This window comes from Urocampus carinirostris, chromosome 12 (genome assembly GCF_059441175.1).
Source record: "Urocampus carinirostris isolate Australia breed hairy pipefish chromosome 12, RoL_Ucar_1.0, whole genome shotgun sequence".
Taxonomy (NCBI): Eukaryota; Metazoa; Chordata; class Actinopteri; order Syngnathiformes; family Syngnathidae; genus Urocampus; species Urocampus carinirostris.
This window is the reverse complement of record NC_142360.1, coordinates 4,187,118-4,210,316: the sequence shown is the minus strand read 5'-3', so window position 1 is coordinate 4,210,316 and position 23,199 is coordinate 4,187,118. Positions and strand designations below refer to the sequence as shown.

Here is a 23,199-nt window from a genome sequence, read left to right as displayed (position 1 = left end):
TTTTTTTTTTATTTTTTTATTTTATTTTATTTTATTTTTTTTTGGAAAGCAATTTTGAAGGGGCGTCGCTACTTTGCAGTTCCACGTTCGCGGGTTCAGAGCTTCGCGGGTCTAAAAAATAATAATAATTGTATATATCCCCCTAGTGGGAGGTGGCTAGAGTCATTTCTGACTCTTTTTGGGAGATTGATTCAGAGGAGGGGATTCCCAGCCCCCTCGCTCAACCCAACTAAGGTGTTGGGAGTCATTAGGTGACCAACCCCCCCCCAATTCCAACCCTTAATGCTGAACGCCAAGCAGGAAGGCAACGGGTACCAATGTTTAAGTCTTAGGTGAGACTCGGCCGAGGCTTGAACCACAACCTCCCAGTCTCGGGGCGGGCGCCATACCCCCAAGGCCTGGTGTTAATAATAATAAAATAATATAATAATTTATATTTTTTTAAGTTTTTTTTTTAAGCATTTTTGAAGGGGCGGCGCTACTTCGCGGATTTTCACTTTTCGCGGGTGGTTTTGGTCCCCATTAACCGCGATAACCGAGGGATTACTGTAGTGTCGAGTTTTCCGAAATTTGTCCTACAGTTTCCAGATTGTGTTTCCTCGTAAGGAGCAGGTGTGTTCAATCATTTTAAATGGGGTGAACCGATTGAAGAGCTAGAGGGGGGTTGATGAGGGTTTGCATTCGTAAGCTGTAATTCATGTAAATGTAGGTGAAGGAAAGGCCATATTAATTATTTACAGTGTTGTAAAATGTTCCTTTACAGTCTACCATTCTCATATAAATAACTGAAAACCAAACCTACCCTGTGAATGTTTGAATGGACATCATTTAAAACGTGCAACCCATTGTAATGTTTGCAATATGACATTTTATTTGGCCTTGGTACAATTGTGTTCCATATTCCCAGCTCGCTTAATAAATACTGCATGGACTTCCGCATGGGGCCGTCTATAAAAAGTGCCAAGCTGATGCTTAATTAATTCCAAAGATTCATACATTTAAATATTAATAAAGTGGCCATTTATTTACGGTGTCCCTTTGCCGGTACCTGTGGCGCCTGGCGCCGCGTGCTGAGATTGATTTGTACGAGAAGAGAAAAGAAGGCTCATTAATCATCCTGCCAATGTTGATTGAAAAGGGGAAGAGAGTGCAAGTGGCCACATTTAAGCAATATGTAGGACACTCGATAAAAAGATGAATACAAAAGGATGTCCAAACGTGTGCCAAATAATTCTATAAGTGAATGGGTTGGATAGGTTATTCAGATTGTGTGCAAATTGGTTCATCTGTCGGGTGGTTGTGTTCACATAACAAAAGCTTCAGCCTAGCCTCAGTCCTTTGTTGCCATGGCAACTACTGCCAGCTGCAGCATCAGCACTCCTGTCTTTAAAAAGGGGCTTCGTTTCTGACATATTCAGTTTATTTTGTTTCGTTGTTTTCTACTTGTCTTCGATAGCATTTTAGTGTTGGTGAAGCAGCATGTGGATTGTTTGGGGCTATAAAATGATTTAATAATACGTTTATTCAAAGTTTTATCGCTGGCAGTGAAGTGATGCATGCTTGTTGACCTCCTCTGATGAGCAGGTAACAATACTTGCTTTTCAAGGCACACATTCGTGAATAGAAACCCGCAGTTATAAGGAGATGTTTTTATTAGCTTGTTTGGGAGCTATGATGGGCTTTTTACAAACATTGGTTTATGCGAATTCAATATGCCCTGACAGAAGATTCCATGCTTACAGTGAGTCACTCAGGTACTTCTTCATACTATACACTAGGGACGTCTCGGGAGGTACATTTTTCAGAGTGAAACATTTTACGCCATTTCCTGGTTCGACTTTCGCATCTTCAGATTTTCTGTTTTAATAGTGGCCATGGATAAATACCTACTTCCCGTAATTATGAAAAAGTATCATGTCTCCATTGCTGCGTCTTGTCTGCTCACAAGTTGTGCTTATGCCAGGCTGCAGAAGCATCGACTTACATAGTATATCGATGGACACAACTGTTGCATTCAATATATATGGACGGATAAAATTGTGGCATTTTGCCGATGTGGCAGAACATATAATACCAGAGAAATCAACCAATACATATAAGTGTCACGGTTGCCCATTACTCTCAATTGGCCCCGCCCGTTTGGCGCCAGCTCCTATTTAAGCTCAGTGCTCTCACTCATCCTTTATCAGTCCGTCAATGAACCTCTGCACCCGCAAAACATGCGTTTTGACTCTGTCCGTATCCTGCTTGTGTATCCTGTCCGGTATCTATCCCGTCTATCTGGTCCTGTTTGATATCTTGCGCCAGTCTCCAGTATCCGGTGTCGATCCCGTCTGTTTCGTCCTGCCTGATATCTGACTCCAGTCTCCAATATTGATCCTGTCTGTCACGTCCTGTCTGATATCTGACTCCAGTCTCCAGTATCTGTTCCATCCTGTCCGGTATCTGCTGGTGTATCTGGTATCAATCCTGTCTGTCTTGTATCTGCTCGTGCATCTTGTATCGATCCTGTTTGTCCCGTCTGTCCGGTATCTGCTAGTGTATATCGTATAGATCCTGTCTGTCCCGTCCTGTCCGGTATCGACCCCGTCTGTCCAGTATCTGCTCGTGTATCTGATATCGATCTCGTCGGCCTCTGGCTTCCGGTTTTTCCACGCTGAACTTCTGTCTTACATCTTCCAGCCAGCAATCGCCGAATCACTGGTGTTTGTGTTCACACGCATGACTGCCCCATTCCCGTAAAATAGAGCTTGTGTGTAAATGTTGCGCATCTGTGTCCTCCTGTTCGGGTTCTGACTATAAGGCTTTTTTGGGGAAAGACAATTATCCCGAATGAGGGAAACTGTGCATGTGCAGTAATGTGCACAAGTCAACAAATTAATTGTGTTATGCGTTGTAATGTTAAGTTACACGCACCGGAAGGTTCCTACTTTGTGAAAATCCACTTAATAGGGAGGTTTATATTACAGATTAACCGGAAAAATCGAGGGAATACTTTATAAATGGTTAATCTACTCATGTTGGATGCAATCTCACTCTTATTTCCACAGTTTTTCAGCATAGTACTCATATTTTAGCAAATGATTAAAAAGTAGGAATAACAAGAGGATAATATGCACCAAAAACCTTTCCTGCATTGTGTTTCTAAAAACTTACAATAGTTTTGAAAGGATATCATGAAGCAACTTTGAACACTAGCGCAAGCAGGTTCAAAACAATGTTTTGTGTCATGATTTGTCAATTGCCCTCACCTGCGCTCACTCGTTCAGCCCCAACTGCCACTTGTTCCCTGATTAGTCCCCCTCCTATTTAAGCACGTCATTCTCGTTCACTCCTGGTCAGTCCGTCAGCAAACCTCAACGCATGCAAGGCAAGGACTTTTGACTCTGGCTCCCGTTTTGATCCCGACCTGTTTCCTGTATCAATCCCCAATCCAAGCAACGTTCTCCTGTCCCGGCAACCCGTATCCTGCCTGATTCCATTTCCTGTATCGATCCCGATCCCCTGTTTCCCGCTCGTCCCAGCTACCTGATTTGTTCCGATATTTGACCACGCTCCGTCTCCCGTCCAGGCTGCTCGACCTGCTTCCGATCTTCGACCATCCTCTGTTCTCCCGTCCGGCTGCCCGGTCCGCGATCACGATTCATTCTCCGGTCCCGGCTACCTGACTTGTCCGGCCCACAATCCCGCTCGGCTCTCCGGCCCCGCCTGTCCGTCTCGCCATCTGTCATCTGCCTCGGGGGCTTCCTGGTCCACTAGTCCAGCACCAGATCGATGGCTTTTCCTCTCGCCCTGACTTCGCCGATCCCCCACGCATTTGGGTCTCCTGCTTGTACCGGTCATGACTAACAGGTCTTCAGTCAATTTACTAAATCCTTTTCCATGATAAAAAAATACAATAAAAAATGTTGACATTCTGAAAAATAATCCCTTAAAAGACCCTGTCAATTATCATTGATCTCAACGCAGTACTTAAATTAAACAGAGCAAAAAAACAGAAAGGGTCAGTCGCTCTTGTACAACTTAGTGTGTATCTATGCACTCTCCAACCACACGCTGTGCGGATACAATCTGTCATTAACTAAACAAAATTTCATTTTGAGTGTAAAGGTTTTTCATATTGCCATTTATAGCAGATGTGGAAAATCTAAGGTGAAGCGGAATTTTTTAAATGACTAGTATTCTAAGCATATTTAGAAGACATGGAAGATATCTGGATGCATCCAAAAAGAGAATACCGTATTTTCCGCACTATAGGGCGCACCGGGTTATAGGGCGCAACCCCAAAAAATGGTTTTTGGTCCTATATCTTCTATAGATAAGGCGCACCGGATTATAAGGCACTACAATGGGAGCGTCGACAAAACAGTCAGATGATTCAGTCAAACTGATTACCCCCTTAACATTCCCAAAGCTTGCAAAGAAACAAATACGTGTCGTAGACACGTGCGGATGCGGTGTCCGTACGATGTCACTCAAATGCATCAAGTCAAATATCATTCGGAAGGTTAAAGTCTTGGGATTCAAGAAATGCCAACCATTCCTTAGTTTCTATTTTCTTTTTTGCTCGCAACTTTACTGTGCATATGACAATAAACAATTTAGTTTAATTCACTCAACTCATTACAGCAACATTAAGATCGTTGTAAAACAAGATACCGGGAAAATATAAAGTGGCATAGCTCACCTAAGTTCTCATGTTCAATAATGATACACAATCATGGTCTTCTTACAACCGTGAGTGTAGTAAATCCAGGAGAGTAAAATGTTTACAAATACAGATTAATAAAACATGTTTCTTTATGGCAAGATTGCTATTCAGTCATCTTTTTCGGCCAATTGCAGGGTTTGTTTCGGCCCTCTAGCCTATCCGAGGATCCGAATAACTTTAGCCAATAGCGAGCGATTCGACTGATGATTGACACATCTTTTTCGGCCAATTGCAGGGTTTGTTTCGGCCCTCTAGCCTATCCGAGGCTCCGAATAACTTTAGCCAATAGCGATCGATTCAAATGATGATTGACACATTGGTTAGCCAATGAAACGCCGGTATATAAATCCCAGCATACACCGCGGACTACTCCACGTTCGGGGGAAAATCGAGTCGGCGGCTGTTGCGTAAGTTGCGAGACCTTGTGATTTAATATTGAGCCATATATAAGGCGCACTGTATTATAAGGCGCATGGTCAGCTTTTGAAAAAAATTAGGACTTTTAGGTGCGCCTTATAGTGCGGAAAATACGGTAATTAAATCTGCATCATGCATTCAACCACTCAACTAGCGTTCACAGAAACAAATTACTCTTTTTACAAACAGTACAGTGGGTGTGAGTGAAGAGAGGACTCTTTTTTTCAATTTGAAGAATCTAGATAATAACTTAATAACCCCCAGAAATTGAGCCATCAAGTTGTTTTTATACCGTTCAAAGGATCCGCATTTCAAAAGCACCCCATAAAACTATCGAATTTAACTCTACACCCCCTACACAAACACACACACACTCTTTAATGAGAGGCTATTGGGAGTCTATTGCATAATCACTTGCAAAAGCAAGCAGTTCATCACTAAGCCACTAAAAACACTTTTGGGTACGCTACAGCTCTGCGTCAAAGTACTTCAGTCACCGCGTCAAAGTGGTTTTCTCATTGGAACTCCAGCTTTCTGAGATGCCAGGTCACGGGTATTGAAAAGTTATTACATTAATGTTATGTAACCGTGAAGTAGAAATGTAGCGCGTCTCACTCACGGACATATTTTCAGAAATGGGCAGAAAAAAAAATATGTGCTCGGTTATTTCATTTGCGTACCATAATGTTTGCAGGGAATCCATCTATCCATCCATTATCTGCACCGCTGATGGATTTAAACAGGATATGTTATTCTACTGTTGCATTATCTTCTTTGCATACTGTGTCTTTCTTGCTTGTGTTTGAAGAAGGAGGAAACAGGATAACACCTTGTCTGCGGCGAGATAAGGGACCTCTCTGACCGCAGGCTCACCTAGTTTCGTTTACTATTGATAACATGTTATCGTATAAACAGGTCTCAACTGTTTGTTTTGTCACTCCCCCTTCCTTTAGCAGAAGAGACCTTATGTAAATTAGGGCCTTCCGAACACAATAAAAAGACAAGGAGCATAAGAATTTTTCAGAGGGTCCAGAAGTCTACATTATGTAGACTATGCCCATTTCTCCTTGCAAGTAAGTTTAAACTCACGTTCTCTGTGTCTTTTTTGTATATAGGTTTTGTTTACATCTGTTGGGTTAAACCTGACATTTATTTGGTCCTTCGAGAGCCGGATTCCAAGATACCTGACGATCCCAGCGTGTGAGTAAAGATCCAGGCAAGTCTGTGGCCACAGCATTAAGACCCTTTTCGGGACTGGTCCCTTCCTTACAAGTTGGGATCAGAAGGTTGACGGAAAGTCCAAGGACTCAGAGAATTGTGAGTAAAACTTTTATTTTAAAAAGGAATGCATGTGACTAAAGTAAAAGGGTATGAGTGTGAAGAATTCAAAACAGAGTTAAGAAAATAAATCCTAACAATCCTAGGCACTATTAGGTAAAAGAGAAACGTGGCCAGTGAGCCTTAAGACACAGTGAAGTCTTAAGTAAGAGGGCAAGGGTTCCTCTCCGTTTCAAAAAGAACTCAAGGGAAGTTCTTTAAGACAGTGAAGTCTTAAGTAAGAGGGCAAGGGTTCCTCTAAGTAAAAGGGCAAGGGTTCCTCTCTGTTTAAAAAGAACTCAAGGGAAGTTCTTTGTTCTTCAAAAAGAGTGAAAGTGAGTGTGAAAGAAAATACTATTACCACTAGGTAATTGTATTTTATACCAAAGCAACAGGGTATAAATGGTGAGCCTTTGTGGATGCATGTAGGCAAGAAAATTCCACCTGCAAAGGTTGAAGTGAGTTTTACCACAAAAGGTTATTTATCACCATCCTGTTGAAAGAGAAACTCAGTGTTAGAATACACTAGGTATTAAAAACCACTGAGTCCAAATTTAGTTCTAAAAATGGGAAAGGGGCAAAGTAAAGTAAAACAGAAGCTTTTAGAAGATCTTTCGTGCAAAGACTGGAAAGTCATTGAAAAGGAAGATGCCTCAGCGATAGAACCCCTATGTTACTGGATAAAACAATATAACTTTAATGGGAAGTTGTCCACAGCAGGCATTAGAGAACTGCAACAAAAAATAAGAAACAAATGCAAACAGAAAAATAATAAGATGAGAAAAGAAGGTTATGAACAGACACAAGTCTGGATAAAAATAGCAGGACAGCGAGAGGAAGGTGAAAGGAGGGCAAGACAGGAGAGAGAGGAGAAAAAGAGACAGGAAGCAGAAAAAGAACAGAAGGAAATGGAAAAAGAGAAAGAAGCAAAAGAAAAACCTGTAATGTTTCATAAGAAAGAAGATGACGAATATTCAGGCCCGTACAGAAACGCGAGGGAAATGTTAGCTCAAGCAGAAGGACCTTCTGCACCCTCAGAAGAACTACCCCCTCAATATACACCTCCTACTACAGATACTCCACATACTCCACAAAAGCCGTTTACACGTTCACAAGGAAAAATGGGGGGATGGACTAAAAACTTGACATCAGGGTTAGGGGCGTGTTATCGCCAGCACCAAAGGTACCACCAGTAGGAAGAGATAATACAGAACTATACCCCCTAATAGAATTGCCAAATCCCCGTGCCAATGATGCAGATCAACCACCCACAATTAGGGTCTATAGGACCTGGACACAGGAGGATGTGAGAAAAGCAGTGGAAGGCATCCCTCATCCCAGAGAGGATGTAGAGCAGGGGTCGGGAACCTATGGCTCTTTCTATGAGTATCTGTGGCTCAGAGACAAATTTGATTGCATGCAAAATTTCTCCATCTTGTTCAAAACCTGCGTCGTTCATCCTTTACAGGCACACGCAAATACAAACCAAAGCTAAATATCATAGTATTACTTCGCAGTATATATATATAGGGCACGTTTTTCACTACAATTTACAGTCAAGGTGTCACACAAAAAAGGGGAAAAAAAACTCGTTTTGGCTGTACAACGCTAAAGAATCCTTTATATAAAAGTTCACTATATAATCTGTGTTCAGTGTTCAGATACCTTATGATGAATCCACAGAACTGTAAATACGCCAAAACACCGGAAGAGAACATAGTCATTTGATTGGGTGAGTGGGAGGGATGGGTGGAGCTATGCAAAAAGTGCAAGCACTCCCTCCCATCTCTTGCCCTACGAAGTCTGCGCCAAAAGTGAGCTCATCAGGCTCCCTATTTGCAGAATGTTGTGACGTTTTTACACAATAACTGCTTGCATCTAGTTTTGAAACCAATATGTATGAAAAAAAGGGTCAAAATGAGTTTAACTGATCTTGATTAATTGCAAGAAAGAGTTTAAAGTGGTATGTTTGTTGATTTTGGGACATGGGCTCTGGCATTATTCTCTTTTCATAATTTTTATCAAATCATCAAAAGTAAATGTGCTGAAGACTAAGCTTTTGTCTGGGGTGCGGGTTTAGCAATTTAGTAAATTTGTCTCATAATACATGGTGTGGCTCTTTCCCAAAATAAAATTAATATTTTTTGCTTTTATGGCTCTTTGAGTCAAAAAGGTTCCCGACCCCTGATGTAGAGGAATGCATAACGCAGATGGAAAATCTAAGGCGATCTTATCATCTAAACGGAATGGAAGTACAGCAAGTTTGGATGACACAATTAGGGCCGGATTGGTTCCACGTAAAAGGAGCATACTCTCCAACTAATGACGCTAACCCTCCCGTGATACTTGCACCCGAATCTGAACGATTGACACAACAGGTGACCCCTCTCCTAGAAAGAATCAGAACTAAATACAGGAAAAGAGCAAATTACACTGAAATAGGGAGATGTAAACAAAAACCAGATGAGCCATTTGATGAATATAGAGTAAGAATGGAAAAGGTGTTTAGGGCACATAGTGGGTTAGAACCTGGTGATGGAGCTGACGAGGGCCCCTATAAACAACAATTAAAAAATGCATTGCACTCAGGCTCCTTACCAGAGATTAGTGGATGGGTAACTCGCCACTATATACGCATGAATGGAGGAACACTTGCAGAATACATAAATCATGCCCTCCATGCTGAGAAAGTGATCAAAAGTAAGAAAGGGGAGAAGAAGCCATCAACAATTTTCTACCAAGAAGATGAAGGAACCACAGTGTTCTTTCAACAATCTAGAGGTAGAGGCCGAGGAAGAGGTAGAGGCCAAGGTAGAGGCAGAGGTTTTGGATCACGTGCAAGCAATAAACCTAGAACCTGTTGGTCTTGTGGGAAGGAAGGGCATATTGCTATAAATTGCAGAAGCAACCCTTCCCCACAAGACCATCAGAGTGCATGACTAGGCCCGGAACCAGGACCAAAGCCTGAAATGAAATTTGAGATAGAGATAAAGCTAAAGGACAAAAATAAGGAAGAGGAAGAATATCTTTTCAAAACTCACCATGAGAAATTTGAAGAAGAGGTTTTAAACTTAGAAAACATAGTGTATAAAGAGAAAATAAGACCAGAAATCACACTATTAGTTCAGGGCACTACAGTTACATTTCTCTGTGATACTGGAGCATGTAGAACTACTATTAAACAAACAGTGCCCCATGTGATGCTTAGCTCAAATAGCACAAAAGTACGTGCAGCACAGGGCGTCCTTAAAGAGGTCCGAGAAACAGAGCCCGTGTGGCTCCAAGACCCAGAAGGCAAATCATGCCAGTTGACCAATCTAATGCTACCAGAATGTCCAGTAAATTTGCTTGGAAGAGATGGCTTAGTAGCCCTAGGTTTGGCTATAATGCCAACTCCTGATGGACTAAAAATAATCAGACAGAAACCAGAAGAAGTGTATGTAGTGCAGGGAGTGGGAAAACCTAATTACTACTATACACTAGACATTCCAAACAAACCTCCTACTTCTGCAGGAGCACATCTTATTGATGAAGGAAAGGGAGCAGTGAGACAGGTACAAGATCAAATGTCACCAGATGAGTTGCATGTCACCATGTGTTATACTAAAAGTCCTGACCTTAAGTACAAAGCAAGCCTAGACAGAGTTACACCCGCCAAAATAACAGTATCCTATGTGTACTCTGACAGTGCTGCCAACGCCGCAGCAGCAGCCATTTTACCAAACTCGATCATGCCGTGGTTCAGAATGTACTGCAAACCTCACATTTCATTATGTAAGAGTAAAGACACTGAGTGGAAAGAGCTTGGGAAGCTGGTGGACAGAGGAGAAAATGTACGGGATTGGGTAGCAACAGGCGTTAACACATGGTTCAGCGATTCTACTGGACTATCCAGGAAGTCATTATTCTGGACTATAATAGTAAACTCAGGAGTACATCTGAAAAAAAAGAAGGAATGACACATTTACTTTACTAAGGAACAGCAGGAGCTATTAAAACAAATTCCTAATAAACTATGGTCCCAGGGACCCACAGATGTAGGACTAGTAAAAGGAGCACAACCTATAATAATAAGACCCAAAACAGAACATCGGCCCAGAATAAAACAATATCCTTTAAAACCAGATGCAATGGAAGGAATAGAACCAGTAATAGAAAATTTAAAGAAGGCGGGAGTACTAATAGAATGTGCTGAGTCGCCCGTAAACACACCGATATTTCCTGTAAAGAAGGCACCCCCATCTTCAGGGTGGAGAATGGTTCAGGATTTGATAGCGGTAAATAACGCTGTGATCCAGAGGTCCCTGTGTGTGGCAGATCCACACACGCTATTGAACTCTCTGAACCCAAAGGCCAAGTATTTCACAGTGGTAGATATAAGTAACGCATTCTTCTCAGTACCAGTGCATAAAGACAGTCAATTCTGGTTTGCATTTACGTTTAAAGGGAAAAGATATACATACACCAGATTACCTCAAGGGTATTGTGAAAGTCCAACAATTTACTCTCAAGTAATTGCATCAAGTCTGTCTACCTTCGAGCCTCCAAATAAGAGCCAACTACTAACTTATGTAGATGACATATTAGTAGCATCAAAAACCAAAAAAGGATGTGAAGCAGATACAATAGCACTACTAAAACATTTAGCTGAAGAAGGCCATAAAGTAAGCAAAAACAAGTTGCAATTTTGTCAACAAAGGGTAAAGTACTTGGGTCACCAATTGAGTGCAGAAAGAAGAACTATTCTAGAGGAAAGAAAATCGGCCATACTACAAGCACCCAAACCACTAACAAAGAAGCAAATGATGTCCTTTTTAGGACTCACAAATTATTGCAGAAGCTGGGTGCCTAACTATGCAGAAATAACAGCGCCATTGCAGTCTCTCATGTACAAAGAGGAACTGAAAATGTCTGACTACCTAAAATGGACCCCTGAGGCAGAAGAAGCTTTTTGCAAATTAAAGCAAGCCATGGTTAGTAGCTGTACACTGGCGTTACCAGACTATCAAAAAGAGTTTGTACAAATGGTAGACTGCAAAGGACATTTTATGACCTGTTTTAACCCAAATGCATGGTAACAAGCTTAGGCCCGTAGCCTACTACTCATCCAAAATGGATACTGTAGCATGTGCACTGCCACACTGCGTAAGGGCAGTAACAGCTGCATCACTAGCTGTCACTTCAAGTGCAGACGTAGTACTTTTTCACCCACTAGTACTTAAAGTCCCTCATGCCGTGTCAGCTCTGCTTTTACAAACAAAAATGAGTTTTTTGTCACCAGCAAGACATCTATCATGCATGTCAATACTACTGTCTCAGCCTCACCTAAAAATAGAACGATGCACAGTACTTAACCCAGCAACACTGGTTCCCACAGAGGATGAAGGTGAGACTCATGATTGTGAAGCATTAGCAGAGCAAACAGCGAAAAGTAGAGCAGATCTAAAAGACACTCCACTAGAAAATGGACAAACCCTTTTTGTAGATGGTTCCTCAAAGAAAGATGAAACAGGAAAAACGAGGACAGGCTATGCTGTAGTAACACATGATAAAGTGTTAAAGGCAGAAGCATTACCTCAACATTTTTCAGCTCAAGCTGCAGAGTTAGTGGCCCTAACAGAAGCCTGCAAACTTATGAAAGATAAAATAGCAACAATATACACAGATAGCCAGTATGCCTATGCAACAACTCACACGTTTGCACAACACTGGAAAAATAGAGGTATGATAACATCAACAGGAAAACCAGTGACACATGCAAAACTGCTAACAGAACTATTACAAGCAGTGCAGCTGCCAAAACAGTTAGCTATATGTAAATGTGTGGCCCACACACCAGAAACAAACCCAGTTTCAAAGGGCAATGCATTTGCAGATAAAATAGCAAAACAAGCTGCACAACGAGAAATAACAGTTCTAAGTCTAACAGAAAATGCCGTAAAAAACAAAATACTACAAGAAATGCAACAACAATCGCCTAAACCAGAGCAAGAACTCTGGAAAAGAAAAGGAGCACACCTAAAAGATGGAATTTATAAATGACCAGATGATAAACCAATCTTACCAAAAAATCTATACCAATGGGCAGCAATATTGAGCCATGGGAAAACACATGTCTCAACAGGAGGGATGGTAGGATTGATAAACCAGATAAATACAACCTATGGTTTTAACTTCTATTTAAAAAAAAATTGTAGAACATGTTTGATATGTGCAAAGCACAATGCTCAGGGTAATCTAAGACCAAAGAGAGGACAGTTTCCAAAACCAGATTATCCATTCCAACACATACATATGGACTTTATAGAACTTAACAATAGTGAAGGGAAAAAGTTCTGTTTAGTGATAATAGATTCATTCTCAAAATGGATAGAGCTTTTTCCTACAAAACACCCAGATGCGCTAACAGTAGCTAAAGCATTATGCCAAGACATAATTCCACGTTATGGGATTCCAGAAAAGATCTATAGTGATAATGGTTCACATTTTGTAAATCAAATAATAACTAAAATAGGTCAAGCATTTCATATAGACCTAAAACATCACTGTGCTTATCACCCACAAAGTGCAGGGTTGGTGGAAAGGATGAATGGAACTATAAAAAACAGACTTAGGAAGTGTATGGAAGAAACCAAAAGACCATGGACTAAATGTCTAGAATTAGCAAAACTGCATATTAACATCACCAGTACAAATGGGCTAACACCATATGAAGTATTATTTGGTAGACCTTACAGATTACCATTCTTTAAAAATATGTGGGAAACTGATGACGAAAGTACTCTGGCTGATTACATGAGAAAAATGTTGCAGCACCAGAAGCAACTGGCAGATTGCAGTAATAACGATGATACACTTTCCATGTCTCCACAGGAAAGCCAGTTAGTTGAACCAGGAGATTGGGTCCTGGTAAAAAGCATAAAGAAGAAACACTGGCATTCACCAAGTGGGAAGGGCCCTACCAGGTGTTGTTAACCACAGGCACAGCAGTAAAGATTGCAGAACGAAACACATGGGTTCATTTGACACATTGTAAGAAAGTGATTAAATATGACTAAAATAACTATTTCTATCTTAGCATACACCGTAACCGTCCTAATTTGCGTCATTGTGATAGCATTGTGGTACCTATTGTAGAGCTGTAGTTCCTCAACAAAACTTTCAGAGGAAGTCTGGCTACAAAGGGGGCTGTAATTATAGTTTGCAGTCGTCTCAAACCAGTGAAGATTGTCCACAACTCTGGAAGTATTAGGAGGAATTGCAGATCTACGGGTAGAATGCTCACTCCAACGCATAAGAAAATCGTGGCGGTATGTGGACCGATAGGAGCAATAGTAGTAATGTTGTTGTTACTAGGAGAAAAAGACCTCGATATGCAAAGAAGAAGGATAGGATGGACCAATAACGTGCAAAATGGACAAATAAAGAACCCGTGCAATACCACTGATGGAGACCAACACACGACAAAAGAACTGTACTTCTGTTACCAAAGCAATAGCATTCAGGCTGTGTTCACTTTTGACCGGAGCTTACAAGTTGGAGGTTGTAGCATAAATAGTTGGAAGGGATATGACTGGTATCTGGATAGTAACAGGGACATCATGGGACACAATTTGGAGAACTCCCACAATTGGGAATATGTCTTTGCCACTACTGGATCATGGAATAAAGGATCATATGGATCCTCCATGCGCTCCAATAGGTGGAAAAGACAGGTCTCCTTAACCAAATCAAATGATAGATTGACGTTGAACGTCAATACAACCCAAAACCCTTTTGGAAAGCCTGATAAATTTGGGCCATATCAGAACCCACCATGTCATGGGTTAGCATTATGTATATGGAGACCACATGCCCAAGACCCCTGTACTGTGTTTCTGTTATGTCCAAATATCACGACGTCCCTTACTACAGAACCAGACTTTACACTAGGGCCAAAATCAATCTCTCCTATCAAACCTAGGATTTATGTAAAACCTGATACAGATGATTGGTTTCAAATTAGCACAGGCATTTCTAAAATAAATAACAACTGGCTTCTAATGGCAGAACAAGCTGCGCAAGCAGCAAAAACAGATTGTGTAGTGTGCATGGGAGCCAGACCTGTTTTGCAAGTAGTTCCCTCAGCCTTAGAGTATAAATGTCTGGCAGATGTGATGAATAATACTACACCTTCAACAAACTGTTCATCATGGGATGAAGTTTACCCTTTAACCTCGGATGAAAAGGAAAAACCTATATTCTCTAACAAAGTGGCTGAAGGAAATTTCTCCTGCATAAATAGGACAGGTAAAGGCAAGAAAATGGGTAAATTAGACAGCAATCAATGTCACTCAGTGCAGACAGTAGACATAACCTTTAGGCCTAAGTCTCGGAGTGACATCTGGTGGTGGTGTGGAGATAAAAAGTTGTGTGACAAGCTACCATATAACACCACAGGACTCTGCGCCTCAGTCTCATTAATCTTACCAGTATCCATCACACCAACCTCAGTTACTGATTTAATGTCCAAAGCAAATAGTGTACTTCCCCACACCTGGAAAAACAGAAAGAGATCATCATCAGGATGGAGTGAAAATGACCCTACTTACATAGACAGTATAGGGATTCCAAGAGGTGTTCCTGATGAATACAAATTAGCAGATCAAGTAGCAGCTGGTTTTGAATCAATCCTATGTTGGTGGTGCACTATGAACAAAAATGTAGACAGAATCAACTACATCCACTATAACGTGCAGAGACTGGGCAACCATACTGAAAAAGGATTCTCCACCATCCACGAGCAGTTGTCAGCTACCTCCCTTATGGCTTTCCAAAATAGAATTGCTGTTGACATGCTGTTAGCAGAAAAAGGAGGAGTCTGTGCCATATTTGGTGATCAGTGCTGCACGTTCATTCCTAATAATACAGCAGCTGACGGGAGTCTCACCAAAGCTTTGGAAGGACTCAGGTCCCTTAACAGCAAAATGAAAGACCATTCTGGAGTTGACACATCAATGTGGGACAGGTTTGGAGACATGTTTGGTAGATACAAACAACTGGTGTTGTCTATTCTCATGTCGATGGCTGTATTTACAGCTATCCTCACCTTATGTGGATGTTGTTGTATCCCTTGCATTAGAGTTTTATGCACCAGAATGATTACCACTGCTATACAGCCTGTTAAAACAGAGGTATCAGAAATGTATGCACTTCTCACCCCAAAGGGTGAAGCTCAGAAAGACAGTGATGACGGTGATGCTTCCTTACATTTTCCAGATCTTTTTTCAGAAGTTTTTGACTACGGTGAATAAGACGACAAAGTTTAACCTCTAAGTGTAACATCAGTACTATAACATGATTCTGTAACTGAAAATCGAGAGAAGAAGTTATTGGATGACAAAGAGAAATAGTACAAAGTGAATAAACAGGAGGGAAATGATGGATTTAAACAGGATATGTTATTCTACTGTTGCATTATCTTCTTTGCATACTGTGTCTTTCTTGCTTGTGTTTGAAGAAGGAGGAAACAGGATAACACCTTATCTGCGGCGAGATAAGGGACCTCTCTGACCGCAGGCTCACCTAGTTTCGTTTACTATAGATAACATGTTATCGTATAAACAGGTCTCAACTGTTTGTTTTGTCACTCCCCCTTCCTTTAGCAGAAGAGACCTTATGTAAATTAGGGCCTTCCGAACACAATAAAAAGACAAGGAGCATAAGAATTTTTCAGAGGGTCCAGAAGTCTACATTATGTAGACTATGGCCATTTCTCCTTGCAAGTAAGTTTAAACTCACGTTCTCTGTGTCTTTTTTGTATATAGGTTTTGTTTACATCTGTTGGGTTAAACCTGACAACCGCTTATCCTCAGCCATTGATTTGCATCACAGCATCCTAAAAATGCCAATATCCCAGCTATCTTCGGGCAGTGGGCAGGGGACACCCTGAACTGGTTGAAACCAGTCGCAGGACACACAGGGACAGACAATTTGCTCACTCATTCATACCTAGGGACAATTTGGACTGGTCAATTAACCTGACATGCATGTTTTTGGAATGTGGGAGGAAACTGGAGTGCCCGGAGGAAACCCACGCAAGTAAGGGGAGGTCATGTAAACTCCACACAGGAGGTTCGATCTTATGACCTCAGAACTGTGCCTCACACGCGCTGACCACTGCGCCGCCATGCCTTTGAAATATTTACTAAATTGAAATGGTTTCAAAAGTGTGTCCTTTACAGTAAACCCCCGGGTTACGGCATACTCACCTTACAGTGTTTCTACCTTACGATGTAAAATATGAGGTTTTCTCGACCCCTTGTTACAGCCTTCCCCTAATTATATTACAACAACAACAAAATTTGTGGACACTTTTTTTTGTATTCAAACATTGTGAACAGAGACAGGACCCACTTGCGCTGCATTTCTCACAAGTTTTATTGAAAGAAAGGGAAAGGGTTGCGCCCATGATCCGGTGGCTGCTGGACACGGGAAGCAGGTCACTCTGAACGCGGAAGTGGATTTTCTGCGGCGAGCGATGGCAGTGTCAGGAGCGGAAAAATGGGTCAGTAGCTGGGACAGGAGAGCAAAAATGTGGTTGGGGTCAGAAGCGAGTCGTAAGCCAGGAAAGGAGAGTAGACGTGGTCAGGGACAAAAAGAGATCGAGATCCGGGACGGGAGAGTAGACGTGGTCAGGATCAAAAACAGGGACAGACGGGAGCAAAAAACAGGTGAGAGTCAGGGTCGAAAAAGGCTTGCCTAGTGTTAACTGAGGTTCGCAGACGGACTGACAAAAAGGGACAGATAGGAGTGGGTTTAAATAAGGACAGGGAGCCAATCAGAGTCTGAGGCAGTTGGCGCCAAAGGAGCAGGCACAGATGATTCACATCGGTAATCATGACACATTGCACTGTTCATGAGTATGGCTATGTGAGTCAAGTGCTTCATACATTTCTAAGATGCCTGTCTGCCATTGGTCGACGTCATATAAGATGCTGGCCGCTATTGGTTTGCGTCACGGCATCATGAAGATTCACCTGCTACTTCACTTGACAAGCACAAGTCACTTTACAGCAAAGGTATATCGATTTTCATTTTTATCATTACCGTACATGTATTTTTTTTAAATAAAGTAATCTAAACAATTACTCATACAGTATATATAAGTAGTATTTACTACATACTACTTTTTTCAACTTTAAGGTTTTTTCTCACCTGGTTCACCTGGGCTTTCTATATAGTTCATAGGTTTCTATTATCCGCCATATGGCAATTTCACTTTACAACTGCTACATCACAAAATATCAATGTTGTAAGCCGGATCTCTACTGTACCTCCAGGTGTTTTCATGATGTTTTATGCGATTCATGGGAATAACATGCACCAGAAGTTATGATATGGAAAACACAACCTGCTTCATTTCTAGTCTGTTGATTCAGAGTGCAAAATCAACTTGTCTGTCCAAGTATTCGGGGCTAAACTAAGTGCTTTAATCCACTTAACAGGTGGATGGGTTATTATTGATAGTTCTCATCTCATCTCATTAGCTGCACCGCTTATCCTCAGTAGGGTAGCGGGGGTGCTGGAGCCCATCCCAGCCATCATCGGGCAGTGGGCAGGGGACACCCTGAACTGGTTGCCAGCCAATCACAGGGCACACAGGGACAGACAACTCGCTCGCTCATTCACACCTAGGGACAATTTGCATGTCCAAATGCATGTCTTTGGAATGTGGGAGGAAACCGGAGTGCCCGGAGGAAACCCACGCAAGCACGGGGAGAACATACAAACGCCGCACAGTAAGTCCGGTAGCTGGATTTGAACCCACACAGGAGGTTCCCAAGACCTTAGAACTGTGCCGCACATGCGTTAACCACTGCGCCGCCGTGCTGCCTTATTATTGATAGTTCCTATTACTTAATCTACATCCGGGCAACCCGAGTAATAACGGCCATATTCGATGGGTGTAAGTTTACCTCATTATTATTGTGAGTGACATTAGAAATATGGCGATCAAAGCTCTATTTGGCTATTGTTAAATGTTCTAGGCTAAATGACGACGACAAATATTCACCGATGTGCAAATGAGACCCATACACACTACAGAAAAGCGTGTGCTTTAGGGGATAGAGTTCAAATAAGGCATCCTTTGGGACCTGTCTTGCCCGGCGATGGGCACTCTATCGTCGGCCAGGCTTTTTAGCTCGCTCGGGCGGTCCCTGGAGGTCACATCGTACTAAGTCCGGACCTCGCTCCGCCCTCCACTCACCGCATGAGTGAGCCTCATTTACGGCCAGGCTTTCAGCGAGACTCGGGGTTCTCTTTGGAGCTAATTTCGACCGGGAACAGCACACTACATTGTATTTTTGGCTAGGCTGGAAGTAGCACTGAGTAATTGAGGTTCCCCCTCTACCCTCCACTCACCGGTAAACAGTACTTGGAAAATACAGTCAAGTCACAAAAAAATATACCTTACATCTTGTACTTTTCATTCAAAAATCCAACAAAATAGTGTAAGACTTGTGACATCAAACCGCGTCTGTTGGAACCACGGGATTTGGCCAACTGTTTACATTAGTAGTTGTAATTGACGTCACGTTGAAACTATCATTTGGATGACTGTAGTGCATACTTCGCCATAAATTTGCTTAGGACTTGAACTTCATGAGCTCCAATTGCTCTGCTGAACATCTGTCCATAGAGTGGCATGCAGATGGAGCCGGACTTGAGGCTGTGTGGTAGAAGGGTGGGGGAGGCCTCCCCTTAGTCACGACCAGTGTTGGAATTAAGGGGAACGCGTTCATTAGAAGGCAATTACTTTAGTAACACATTATATATTGTAAATCAATTGCCATTACAAAATGATGCATTACTCCGCTACTTACACAGAGCAGATCTGTATTTACAACGTCCTCTAAATACTAACTGTAACTCCTTCGCGCACCATGCAAAAACACATGAGTCATCACCAGCAAGTTTATATACACCTTCAAAGTAACCTGATTACAGTTACGGTTCTCAAGCACAGAATCTGTGGACACAGAATTTTTCGCTCGACCAACCTATACACTCGCATCCAAGACGTATTTACTATAAAACAAATTACTGCAATTGGATGTCAGTTTATTGGGGCATATTTGACTGTGTGTCTCCAGTAGTGAATGATAGACAGTGCGCCGGGAGGGGGGGGCGTGGCCTATACTGGAACAACAAACCAACATTATCAATGGGGCAAACGTGATCACGGAATTTACAGTAAAAGCATGCGGAGTTTCCGTCTTATTATTAGAGTAAAACTATGTTTGCAATACACAATGCCTGAAGAAAAGAAGAAAATGTCTTGGACAGTACTCAGCAATGGAGTGTCAGAACCTGAACCGATGGTGGCCCCAAACACGCAACGTTTTCACACCAAGCTTTATTTTACGGAAGCGGGGCAGTCATGCACGGGAACACAAACACCAGCAAGTCGGGGATCGCTGGGCAGAAGAAGTGAGACAGAAGAAATGAGACAAACTGAGAAGTCAGGCGAGGGAAAGCACAAAGACAGGGGCAGACGAGGTCGAAACCGGACAGGACAGACGGGATCGATATCGGATACAGGTTGGACGAGCAAGATACCGGAAAGGGCGGGGCAGTCGGGATCGATACCGGATACTGGATACATGAGCACGATACCAGACAGGCCGGGACAGACTGGATCGACACCGGTCAGGAAGGGACTGACGGGATCGATACCGGATACAGGATGCACGAGCAAGATACCGGACAGGGTCAAAATGCTTGCCTTGCGAGTGCAGAATTTCGTTGACAGACTGACACGGAGTGAATGAAGTACTGAGTTTAAATAGCAGGGGAGCCAATCAGGCAACAAGCAGCAGCTGGCGCCAAACAAGCAGGCACAGGTGAGGGCAATGGGCAATCGTGACATGGAGTAGGAAATTATCACGTAGTTTGAAGCCAAAATAGACATAGATATGGAGTGTCTCGGCTGAGTGTTCCTTTGCAAGCATGAGCCGGCCAAAGACAGCTTTCACAGGTTGGTGTGCACCTTTTCTTCTATTTTTAATGATGTGGCTATTTTAAAACAATTTTAGGGGTCTGCTTCAATGTGAGGATAGGTGGTCATGTTTAACTACATAGTTACTTTCAGAGTAATGCGCTACTATCTCGGGAGTAACGTAATTACTTTACAAATGGAGTAACGAGTAACTGAAACAAATTACTTTTTTTTTCACTAACATGCCAAACACTGAGAGTAACGCACCATGTTGTACTGTTTCAGTTGCAAACGTTTGTTAATAACGCATCAAAGTAGTAGTTAGAGAGGCAAGTAATTGCGTTCCAGTAATGCGTTACTTTGTAACTCCCAACACTGGTCACGACTGCCTCAGCATGCTGCACTCGTCAGCGAGTGGGCGGGAGCCCAGGGCGGCGGGTGTTCCAAGATAAAGGTGAAGAGGAAGGAAGGAGATGAAGGAGTGGGGGCTGTATGAGCAGAGCGTGTGCTGACATTAACCTTCTCCATTAATGAAGGGCCAGAGGGACTTTGCATGCACAGGAAGAAAGCAGAGAGGTTGAGGGTGGCGTCAAAGTGGAAGAAGAGGAGGAACGTCAATCAAAATCAGGCTCAAATTGAGTGGACGCATGAGGCGGCAGCTTTAAACCTCACAGCTCTTTTAAGTTTGTTTAGTTTGACGCAAACACTGACAATTTTATTCCCATCATGTTGACTCACTCATACAACACTTGGGATGCATTTAGCGGAACAAATAACATCTAATAATGAAGAGTCGTGAGGTATTAAGAGGTGCTTCACAGTGGTAACAGTAGATCACTGTGGTAACAGTAGATCCTAGTACAGTAGACCCCTGGGACATAGCCTTGGGTTTCCAATTTACATTGGGGAATAAAATGTTTTTGGGGCCCCTCGTAATTTACAGGATTCATACTTTGCAGTGTTTGTGTGAACGACTGCAAGTTACACCTCCAAGATTCCTGTATTCTATTAGGTGAAGACATAAATTGCTGGTCAGCCATTGATTTGCATCACAGCATCCTAAAAATGCCAATATCCTATTGGCTGAACTGCCTTTCTCACTACATTCAGTTTAGAATCTGATGTGCTTCATAAAGCTTTTGTGATACTATACTGCAGGAGTGGCTAACCCTGTCCTCAAGAGCCGCATGTCCTGCATGTTTTTGGAGTTTCTCTGCTCAAATGCAGGTGAGTCAAATCATTTAAGTCATTATCAAGCTCCAACACAGCTTGCAAACAATCTTAAAATTTGCATCGCCTGAGTTGGAGAAGAGAAACCTCCAAAACATACAGGATATACGACTCTTGAGGACCAGGTTGGCCACCCCTGCTATACTGTATTTAGTGTACTGTATTTGTTTACTTTGGGTTGCAAGACTTGCCCGGATGTCTTAGAGAGAAGCAAATAATTAATTACAATAATTACATCGCAATTCATCTCCAACAACCAACTCAACAGTTCAAGTCTTGTCACACCAAAACTAAATAAAATGTAATTCATCCTTTACCTGTATTTTTATTTATAATCTTATTTAATCGTATGCCTGTATATTAAAGATAAATATTACTTACAATATACTGTTCTTTCAACGCATTTATGTGGGGCAATTGGTGTTCGAAAGGCATTAGCTAATTATTGTAGGTTATGTATCACCCGCTTTACAGCAATTTCACTTTGCGGTCCCCCTCATCATATCGGATTCATTGTTAGGGTCTGGCATAGCTACCACCACCAGAGGGCCCCAACTGGAGTTTCGAACTGGACACAAGTGTGTCCAATTATCACACACTTGTGCCTAATCATCCTGAACTCATCTTGAGTTCCTCTATATTTTTACTTCCATGCCAGGTTTGTTCGTTATTTTTTTAATTTTTTCCTTTGCCATTTCCATCTCCAGTCTCAGTCGTTTCTAGTTAAAGTTTGTTTTTAGTTTCTAGTTTCATGTTTGGACACTTTGTTAGTTGCTTTTGGCCCACCTGTTTATTTTCTACTCTGGTCCAGAGTGTGTTAACTAAATACTGTCATTGTTTGGAGCACCTCTGCCTGCAGTTTCTGCCTCCTCCACATGGGTCTATCATTCAAAACCTAACAACTTAACAAAATATTAGTTGGATAGGCACAGGTGTGTGATAATTGAAAACATCTATGTCCAGTTCAAAACGTCAGTTGGGGCCCTCCGGTGGTGGGAGGTATGCCAGACCCCAACATTAATGTATCACTCGGGTCTACTGCATATTGAAATTTAAGTTTACGCTACCAGCACCATAACATACTGTCTTCATATCAATCAATTTGATGACAATTATTCTTTTTGCTCACCAACCGGCAGATAACATGAATTAAGTCCCCACTCAGTGTCAGAAACAGTGGCCCCTTGTCTGACTTTTTTCTTCCATACACACATGGGTATTGACTTGCAACGAATGTTTCAATTCTATGTCCTGAAGAAAGCATAGAAAAAGTTTGCGTTTAATTCATCCTGATTTCTCAAACCTAAACGTGTTAGGTCTTTATTAAACACTCCCCACCCAGCACCAGACGTTCTTTGGGCGTTTGATTTTGTGCAAAATTTGGTCAAGTCTGTTTTAATTTAGGGCAGAATAGCGGCTGAGTGGTTAGCGCGTCCACGGCACAGTTCTGAGATCATGAGATCGAATCCTCCTGTGAGTAGTTTGCATGTTCTCCCTGTGCTTGCTTGGGTTTCCTCAGGGCACTCCGGTTTCCTCCCACATT

The 23,199-nt window shown here is 42.1% G+C and overlaps 1 protein-coding gene across 1 annotated transcript; it reads left to right on the top strand.

The window, feature by feature from the left end:
* The first annotated feature begins 11,825 nt into the window (after window positions 1-11,825).
* On the top strand, window positions 11,826-15,738 carry LOC148354699 (uncharacterized). The gene is made up of 4 exons (XM_088350171.1): window positions 11,826-11,831; window positions 13,319-13,391; window positions 14,432-15,452; window positions 15,567-15,738. The coding sequence occupies exons 1-4, from the start codon at window positions 11,826-11,828 to the stop codon at window positions 15,736-15,738; spliced, it is 1,272 nt and encodes a 423-aa protein (XP_088206297.1).
* The last annotated feature ends 7,461 nt before the right edge of the window (window positions 15,739-23,199 follow it).